This window comes from Rhizophagus irregularis, chromosome 12 (assembly GCF_026210795.1).
Source record: "Rhizophagus irregularis chromosome 12, complete sequence".
Classification (NCBI taxonomy): Eukaryota; Fungi; Glomeromycota; class Glomeromycetes; order Glomerales; family Glomeraceae; genus Rhizophagus; species Rhizophagus irregularis.
Window position 1 is genome coordinate 4,483,710 of NC_089440.1, and position 10,401 is coordinate 4,494,110.

Genomic DNA, 10,401 nt, shown 5'->3' on the forward strand with positions numbered 1-10,401 from the left:
AGAGATATACTGTAGATATAATTGTTTTCAAATCGAATAGTAATATTAAGGCTTCATTATCAGATTCAAAAATGGAGGGATATATGAAACTGAATATTCCAAGGTGAATAAATAATTCAATTTATTTCATTAAATCGTTCTTTTTCGCTTAATTTGTTTAATTTTATAAATAGGCGTTATTTTATTATTTTACATTTACATGATAAACAACTAAATATGATGATAATATCAAGTATCTTCCTTCAACTTATCAATGAAAGAATTAATTTTCTATTCGAAACAAACGATTATTTTCCGAAACATCCATCTCTTTCCAAATTTCCTTTGCTTTGTCCACACTATTTAGGACTTCACTCAACATTTGACTATCCTCATGTGTTATAATTTTTCTATTAATTAAATTTATAATTCTCTCAATAAAATCATTAAGATTATTTTTATATAAGTTGAGACTTTCTTTGATTCTTATAACTTCATGATCAATAGCCATCAATTGATCCATTTGTCTTCGTTCAATATCTAACTTTTGTTGAACTGTTTCCATATCATATATTTGTTTATATGTTGACTCATTCTCATTAATGTAATTAATAATATTTGAAAATCCTTGAGCATTATTATAACCACGATATAACTTTTGAATGTCTTGAATTTCTTTCTCAATTTTAACAAATTTACCATGAAATCTTGTTATTAGATTGAGAACTTGACCTAATCTTGAATAAAAATATTGTGCATTTTTTTGAGTCAATAAAGGATCTTTAGATCTTGATATCAAATTGTATACTTTATCATAAAAATATTGTGTCTCTTCTTTTTGAATTAATAATAAAGGATCATCTTTAGAAGATATCGATAAATTTTGTTGAATATCTTGGAATTCATTAAAAAGTTCATCAAGTGTAAATGAACCAGAAACATATATACTTCCAATATATTTTCCTACATCGTATGTCTTATCACCAAGATTTTTAAGATATAATGAGGGAGATAAATTGGTAGGATCTGAACTTGAGGATATGACGTCGGACAAGTAAATCGAAATTATGCGAAGATCTTTTACGTTATCACTTGCTAAAATATTTTAAAAAAATATTAAAATAATGGTAATAATGATAAATAATGATATAGTTATTATTACGTGATTTACCTGGTATATTAAATTTAACAAGATCTTCAATTAATATTGTAGTTGAATTGGCAAGATTACGAAAGACTGGGTCATCAATTGGCTAACGAACGTAAAAATAATTATTAAAATAATTTACGAAAACCGTTCAAATAAACCAAATAATCTAAACGTCTAAAACAAGCTTACCATCCGAAAAATTTCATTCAAGATATTCAAGATACTTTCTATTTTTAACCTCTATAAATTATAAAATAATGAAGTAAAATTAATATTTATAAAAATGAAACTTAAAGACCAACGGGCGAATAATTATTACATACCGAATATTCCAGTAATTCCACCTTATATAAAATTAATATATATAAAATTATTGAAATAAAGACAATAATTAATGTCGCAGCAGATTTCGCTGGGAGGGCGTACGTGTCTTGAACAATTTGTTGTTCCGATTCTTGTGAGAGGGAAGCGCTAGCTTTGCCGTTATTATTTGTAGGCGGCTGTTGATTTTGAGTATCCATACGGGCACGCTTAGGTTGAGAGGGTAAAAATTGGTTCATCTTTTAGTTTTGATATTTGAAGGATTAATGATTTTTTTTTTCACAATTTTTAACTTTAAAAAAGGGTGATATGGAAATTTCTTTTCTGACATAATCGGTTGATAATTAACGTATTGGAAATTCGTTGATGGGAAAAATGCCATATTTAGTTAGTACAGATTTTCATCATTTTTTAGAATCTTGTTTTTCCTTCTCACACTTTCTTATCACTGCATAAATGATATGCATTGGCGTTACAAATATGCTCAAAATTAGTTGGTTTTGTTCGCATTTTCTTTCACACAATTTCCTTTCACACACGTCTTCATATGCAAATGTGTTACAAATTACAAATAAACAATTTGATTAAGAATATTATTTTCCTACACTTTTTCAAAAAACTTTTCTATCCTCGAAAATTTATAAAGTGAAAAATCAAATGCGGGATGATACAATAAGAATGGATGAACAAAATCTTCGTTCGTCGCAAGCTAGTGGAAGTGAAAGGTTCGACACCAACAATTCAGGTATTACTACTATTATTATTACGATAAATGTATGAAGTTTGAATATATTTTAATATACTTTTTTCCCAATATTGCATTCAATAAATCTGATTAGAATTTAGAAATCGACGTCGACCTTCTATACAATCTCAATCTACCGTTGAAGACCACCGTAACCAAATTAATCAAAATAGACGTAGAATAATTCCTTGTGGAAGGCGTTGTATAATTTTGACTATTTTTATTATTATAATTACGATTTATGTGTTCATTCCTTTCAAATCTTTCAAACATGTAAGAAATTATTCTTAACGTATGGAAATTTTATGAGAGTTCGCATTAATTTTCATTGTTTATACTTATCGTACCTTTTTTTTCCCATGATATAGGTGACTTTTATGAAAGAAGATAATTCAGAATCGGATGAATCAGATTCGATTTTTGAAAATTTGGCTAAAATGGCAGAATCTACCTCAAAGAAAATTGACGAATTCGATATTCCGGGTATGCTCTAGTATAATTAAACTAATCTTGCTTTATATATTGATACTTATTATTATATATAAATACTAGGAACGTCAGTCATGAACAAATATCGCGCTGTATTTATTAATCTTGGAGCACTTTTGAATCGTAGTGATGTAATTATCAATAATGGTGCTCAGATTTCTCGAGTTCTCTTTGAGCTTTCAGATCATTATAGAGAAGCTGGAAAAGAAATCTTGGGATTTAGAAGACAAGCTGATTCTTTTTTCGAATCTCTTTCTAGTGAACTAGATGATGTTTTGGATATTGTAAATAAAAAAGAAAATTTCTGGACAAATGATCTCGATATGGATGACATTATCTCTGTCAAACAAAGATTAAGAGTATTGCAAAGTATTGTGCCTGATTTACGAGTACAATTAGGACGTGTAATCAAAGCTCTGAAAAATATTGAAGAAAAGTCAGTTCATACTCAAGGTTATTTGATGACCGGAGAGAAAGAAGCACAGGAAGTGTTAAAACAACACTGGCTTGGAAGTATTGCTGATTATAATGGTCGGGCTCGGGCAGAAGAAGAGAGAAAACAAGTGCTATATGTACTTCAATTATTGAAAGATATGTTACCAAATCTTTTTGATTTTCAAGATTTTTTAGAGGAATATGATAAACAATTGCAAGAAGTTTATTCCAAGTTTGAAAATGTTGGCACAATGTATAAGCCGTCTAAAAAGGCATTAAATAGGCTGATAAGTGCCGCTAAGAAATTAGAGACTAGTCATAGAAATTTTAATGGAGAGGAGAATCGGTTGGGACAAAAACCTAAGGATCATCTATTTCTTGAAGATGAGATGAACGCGATGAATAGAGATTGTACTGAGTTCAATGTTAAATTCAAAAAATCTGATGATGTTTATGTTAATAAAATTCGTATTTGGAGTACACACTTTATTAACGCACTCGCGTTTTACTTTTCTGATGGTTCTATTGAAATGTTTGGGACACCGGGACTTAGCGAGGCCTTTGATTTCGAATGGCACAAAGATGAAAAAATTAAGCGTTTTGTTTTCAGATTCGCATCCGTAGTATACGGTTTAGAAATTATTACAACTGAAGGTAGGAGTACTGGATGGCATGGAGGTCAAGGTGGACGAGCTTTCTATACTGAATATGAATGGGGAATTGGGGGATTCGAGGGTTTATTTGGTAGCTTTTCGAAATATATATGTAGTTTAGAAGTTTTATAGTCAATGGCTAGATTATTTTAAGACTATAATTTTGAAATATCTATTATGTTTATACCGCCAAAATTTATTAAATATATATATTGTATAGTTATGTATATAAAGTTTACACAATATTTCTTTTGTTTCACAATAAACCCTCTTATAAATATAGTTAACATATAAAATTCTCTATAATAAACGATGTGTCATTTTAGTTAGTTATATATTTGCTTAATTTTGCTTAGTTTTTATGTCCCACAGAATCGTTGCGTACGGATCGTTACGTACGGTAAGTAAAGAGGGATAATGAGAAATTTTGATGCGCGCAAAGTTTTTTCAGAAACAGAAATTATAAATATGTTATGTTTAGGAAGTGAGTTTGCTGAAACTTCAATCTTTCGGACTTCAACCTTTCAGACCAGCAATAATTCGACGCGGGAATCTGAACAAGCTTTCTAAAGGTGGTAGTATTGACGATATACTGTGCAGTCACTGCAGTGTACAGTATATTATATGTAATTGATTCCTTTATTTATGATAATTAATTAATAATTTTTCTTCTATACCTGTAGAATGAGTTAAAATCGGTAATTTTTAACGAGAAAATCATACAACTTATTTTAAAAATTGATATAATAAATGAGATTTTTAATTTTTTAAAAATTTATTATTCGCATTTTGCATATGGTTCTGAATTATAAAATGATAAAATATTTTAAAGTTTTTTTTTTTGATCTTTGGTCCAATTAAATAATTGACTTGATAAATTAAATTATCAAAATGAATGGAGCCGGGACTAAAAAGAAAAAAAATAATCAGACAACAACGAATATACAAATTTTAAGTAATTTTTGTTCAACGCCAGTTTTGTCTTTTAACTTATCGTTATCTTCGGTAAACTTTACCTCGTGAATGTGCTCATAAACATTAGCTACTCTTCGTATTAAATAACATGAGATGCGTGTGCAAAGGTGAGATCTTTAAGGACCGTTTCATCCGTAATATAATATTTATTCATTACCCAAATCCTTCATAGTTGTGTATGACTAAACGGAACAGGTATTATAAGTTTTTTAAATTTTTTTTATTTTGCGATATTTGCATTATAAAAACAAAAAAAAAAAATCGTACTAATTAAATCTTTTTCTGACCATTTTGAGGGGCGAGTAATTTCAATTATTATAACTTGTTATTAGAAGAAGACTTATGCTTTAAAGTAATATAATTTTGACAATTAATTTCAACATCACGATAAACGGATAATGTGAAAAAAATTCTATAATAAAATTTTGATATATCATCATTTTTTTTTAATTTTAATTATTGTTTTTCTTATAATGAAGTAACATTCTCTAATTTATTATTAAACGGTTTACTCCTATAGAATATTAAGAACTATATAAGGATTGTTGGAACAAAGACCACCCATCAGTATAATTATGGGAAAATGACAATCGCTCATAATGAGTTAAACCCGTGGAATTACTAACTTATAATAAATTACAAATTTTTTAAAAAAGATGCAATTATAGTTAGCAGTTTTGACCAATTTCTAATTTTAGGAATAGGCTGTTTTTTAAATCACGTTATTTGAAAATCATGTGATATGTAAAACCTAAGTTAAGACTAGGTAATTATTACTAAAACATATGTAAAATTTTTAAATATGAAATAATATTTCAATGATATGAATCTATCATTAAATGAAGTATTTATATTTTCTAGAAAAAAGAAAATTTTTCGTTAAATTTAATAAGTTCGTCTATTTATAGTTCAACAAATAACAAAAAAATTTATTGTAACATTATCCAAAAAAACACTTATGAATTTCATCTAAAAAAATGTGAGTACTATTTAACAACATGAATGGTATTTGTATTGTATCAAATATGGCAAATATTTTATATAATTTCATGGAATACTTTTACGTAATGACTTGACCTAATTTATTCTTCCAACCGGCTTATATTAATATTTTTTTTGATATGTTAATTATGATTTTGTTGAATTTCATGTACTAATTTAATAAAATATTTTCAGCTTAAGATATAAAATTAAGAGAACCAGTAGCGAAAGAACTAGAGGTAGACGGACATTAAGGAGAAACTGGCAAATCAGCTTACGTGCCTGGCTTCTATTATAGAATAATAAATTAGTATTCTCTTTTTTTAAAAAACAATACTAAGATCTCTTATTTATAGTTATGAGTTATGACTTCCTTTATATTTTTGGTACAACTTTGGATTTTATGAAAATAGTAAATTTTAAATTTGGCAAAAAACTTACGATATCCATTTTTTTTATAAATGGTAACTGATAAATATATATGTGTCACGTTAATTTTCTTATATATTTACAAAGGCAGTGACCTACAATTTTTTAATATTTTTACTAAATAAAATTAAAATATTATTAAATTAACAATTAATATATTTAAATGATAATATTATTTATTAATACTTTTTCACTTCTCATAATTTCTTCAGATATGTTTATTTAATAAAATTTTATTAATTATTTTTAAATTAATAATATATATGACAAGATGATACGCTATCAATCTATATACGGTAAATATCTAAAATTTAATAAGGATTTATATTTCAATTACTTTTAAAAACAATTCCAAATTTTCTTGAATATGTTAGATTTGAAAAACTTCCTTAAAAGTTTATCCTTTAATCGTGTTAATAAATTATATAACTGTCACCGATCATTGATTATTCATTTATTAACAATTTTGTTTTTTGAGTTAAATTGATGGTCGAATAAATCATATTTTAATAAAGCCACCACTTTTAATTACATAATACTTACTATATTTAGTTACACATTTTATTTATTTTATTTCCGTGATGGTCAAAAGTGTGCCAGGTACACGTTTTTACGACAGGTGACCTGCCGTTTTGCAAAACGTCACAGTCGTCACACTATTGACATTAAGTTCCTCTGTGTATTTTAACTAGTCTTTTTTTGATAATTTTGTTGCCGATCTTGAAATCATTGACAAAATAAAATAACTATTTTTTTTCATTAATTTTTTTTTTATTCTATTTTTAGTACGAATAAATTATTTTATTTAAAATGGATGAAATTAAACTAAGTGATGATGTAATTAATCAAATAAAAAAGTTTTATCATCGTTCTTTGACTAAAGAACAAGAATTGTTAATTGATAAACTAATAACAGACAAAGAATCAAAAGAACGTTATAAAAAATATGGTTTGTGTAAAGAATGTAACCATCCAAGAAATTATATATATTGCAATTATTGTCTTTTTCAACCAAATTTCAAAAATTGGACAAGTGGAAATCATGATGTTGATAAATTTATTCAAAAAGTACAATTAAAAGCTAAAAGTTTTGGTCAAGTCATAGAATGGATTGAATATGATAAATTTGAAAATGTTGAATATTTAGCAAAAGGGGGATTTGGAACTACTTTTAAAGCAGTTTGGAAAGAAGGTCCTATTAGTAATTGGAATTTTGACAATAATCAATGGGAAAGACATGGTGGTGTCAAAGAAGTTGCTTTAAAGTGCTTACATAATTCACAAGGTATTACAGCAGAATTTTTAAAAGAAGTAAGATATTTTCTTATGAATCTTTATTAGCCTTTTATTATAAATGTTAAACTAACTATAATTTTTATTTAAGGTTGAATCAAATAGTTTAGTATATGATTCTGGCTATACAGTTCCTTGTTTTGGAATTACCAAAGATCCAAAAACAAATGATTTTATGATGGTGATGGAATTATTAGATAGTAGTTTAAGACAACATTTAAATAACAACTTCATTTCAATGAATTGGAAGGAAAAGTTGTTTACTTTATATACTATTGCATATGGTCTTAAAGATATTCATAATAAAGGATTAATTCATCGTGATCTTCATTGTGGGAATATATTAAGCAATGACATCCATCAGGCTTTCATTACCGATTTGGGATTGTGTCAACCCGCAAATGTTAAATCCTATCAAAATAGTAATAAAAAAATATATGGAGTATTACCTAATGTAGCTCCAGAAGTTCTAAGAGGAAAAGAATATACTCAAGCAAGTGATATTTATGGATATGGAATTATTGCATATGAAATTTGTACAGGTTTTCCTCCTTATTATGATATAGCTCATGATGAATTCTTAGCAATGAAAATTTGTAAGGGGTTGAGGCCAAAGTCTAATTATAAAATCCCTCAATTAATTTTTGACATTATTAATCAATGTTGGGATGCAGACCCTTTAAAACGACCTGATGCTAATAAATTATATGAGTTATTTAATAATTTATGGTCAAATTGCGATAAAAAAAATTATATTATCAATAAACAAACCAATGAAGCAGATGAAATTAATAAAAAGTCATCATCTTCATCTTCAACAGCTCAATTACCATTATCTTCTACAAGTACACTCTCATATATAGCACATACTCAAGCAGTTTATATAAGTAAGCTTTTAGATTTTAAGAACCTTCCAGAACCCAAAAATGCAGACAATGATAATTTAGAATATTCAGGTAATTTTATTCAAAATAATTATTTAAATTTATTTAGACTAATAAATATTCTTTTATTTTTACAGATTCTGTAAGAATAGATTTTACAAAACTCAATATTACTAGTAATTCTAAAGGTAATTATTTGAGTTTATTTTACTTTATAATGATTTATTTATTAAATTAACATAATCATCAATTCGTTTAATTAGATGAGTAAGGGCATTAAAATGAAATATTCATTATTTCTTATCACTTTTGAAGATGAATTTAATCAAGTTTTATCAAATATTGTTCTAATTAATAAATTATTCTTGAATGAAAGTATAGTAATAAGAGACTGCATTCAAGGAGATGTTAGTTGCATATTAAAAATGTAATCCTGTAGTAATTGAATTTTAAATATGAAATTTACTTCAAATTATTATTTAATATATTGTACAGTAAATGGTTAAGGTGTGAATGGTTCTATATATGATAAACCATGTTACTATAACAGATAAGTAAATATGTAAAATAATAAAAATAATTCTTTTACCTGCACTTTATCGTTATATCAGTTTGAAACATAAAATATGAAAATAATATTATCGTTTAACTTTTTGAAAATTTTAATTGGGTATAAATTATAATCTTGATTAACTTTACCTAAATTGGTAAATAAATACAGTAAATAAATTATTAACTAATACATTTTTTTTTTCTTTTTTGCATTTCTTAAATATGAAAGATACTGTACAATTAGGGATGGCAACGGTCACAGTCATTAACCGGTTATGACCGGTCATGACCGTGACTGATATCGGTCGGTCAAAGACCTCTGACCGACCGTTTGACCGACCGTTTAACCAATCCTGAAAATGTTTGCGAAACGTAATTTAATAAAAAAATGTTTCGCAAACGTTTTTTTAATTATTGTCCGGAGCGTAGCGAAGGACTATATAATTTTACGAAGGTCAATGACAATTAGTATCACGTGGCGATTTCCATTTGTTCGCACGCGTCATTTCTGATTGGTCCGCACAGAATGTGTATTGGAAATTTTGTGCTACATCAAAAATAAACAAGTAAAAAAGTTTATGATTACCTTTTTTTTAGTAAGTATATTTTTCTTTTAAATGACTTTCTTATTTTTTTTCTAGGGTTTCTGGATTTCTTGTACATACTGGACTGCTAGTGAGTTGTTTTTTATTTGTTTTGCTTTAAAGAAACGTTTTTAGTGTTTCATTTTTATTTTCTTTTATCTAGGAACACAGGTTTTTTGTATATGCCGGACTTTTAAAGGTAAATTGTGAGGGCTTTTCTTACTTGTTTAACCTTAAAGAAACGTTTTTAATGTTTCATTTTTTATTATTATTTTTTAGGGATGCCAGATTTTTTGTACAAATTGAATTTTTAAAGATTTTGGATTTTTGTACAAATCTTTCGCTCTGAACTTACAACGGTTTCCGTTTCCTAGTTTTAATAGAAAACGTTGCGAAAACGTTTTTTATTAAGTATTTCAAACGTTTTTTTATTAAATTACATTTCGCAAACGTTTTCAGGATCAGTTAAACGGTCAGTTAAACGGTCGGTCAGACTGGTCGGTCAAAGGTTCTTGACCGGTTATGACCGACCGATGACCGACCATGACCGACCGTTGCCATCCCTATGTACAATATGAACGTTCAGCTAATAAATTTATAATTTTTTTTATTTCAAAAGATTAATATTGAAGAACAAAATTATTAAGATTTTTACATAAATTTGCAAATATTTTTCTAAATTTAATAATGTAAATAAATGTTTTATAATTACTATATGCCTCGCTAGCCCGGGATTAAACCCAGATTTACCTGGGACAAAATTTAGATAAAATCTGAGATAAAACTCAGATTTATTCTTATTTCCTCCAGATTTATCCCATATATTTTACTCCAGATAAATCTGGTAATTAATCCTGGAGTCGACCTTTATTTTATTTCGTTTATACTTCACTGGCAATTATATTACCTATTAAATTAAATATTACATTAG

General features: G+C 27.0%; 3 protein-coding genes across 3 annotated transcripts; 2 read left to right on the forward strand and 1 right to left on the reverse strand.

Moving 5' to 3' along the window:
• Positions 1–96: 96 nt before the first annotated feature.
• Positions 97–1,761, reverse strand: OCT59_004506 (uncharacterized protein). The gene is made up of 4 exons (XM_025333606.2): positions 1,453–1,761; positions 1,319–1,369; positions 1,151–1,232; positions 97–1,074 (listed from the first exon to the last, which is right to left on the reverse strand). The coding sequence occupies exons 1-4, from the start codon at positions 1,687–1,689 to the stop codon at positions 263–265; spliced, it is 1,182 nt and encodes a 393-aa protein (XP_025178362.1). The 5' UTR covers positions 1,690–1,761; the 3' UTR covers positions 97–262.
• A 297-nt stretch (positions 1,762–2,058) lies between these two features.
• Positions 2,059–4,105, forward strand: OCT59_004507 (uncharacterized protein). Its single transcript, XM_025317384.2, has 4 exons — positions 2,059–2,195; positions 2,290–2,468; positions 2,564–2,678; positions 2,748–4,105. Exons 1-4 carry the CDS (start codon positions 2,108–2,110, stop codon positions 3,902–3,904), a joined length of 1,539 nt encoding a protein of 512 aa, XP_025178361.1. The 5' UTR covers positions 2,059–2,107; the 3' UTR covers positions 3,905–4,105.
• Positions 4,106–6,967: 2,862 nt separating this feature from the next.
• Positions 6,968–8,605, forward strand: OCT59_004508 (uncharacterized protein; the record flags this gene model as incomplete). The annotated part of the gene is made up of 6 exons (XM_066148323.1): positions 6,968–7,106; positions 7,305–7,468; positions 7,542–7,631; positions 8,250–8,406; positions 8,472–8,522; positions 8,598–8,605. The coding sequence occupies 6 exons, from the start codon at positions 6,968–6,970 to the stop codon at positions 8,603–8,605; spliced, it is 609 nt and encodes a 202-aa protein (XP_065996935.1).
• Between the last annotated feature and the right edge of the window lie 1,796 nt (positions 8,606–10,401).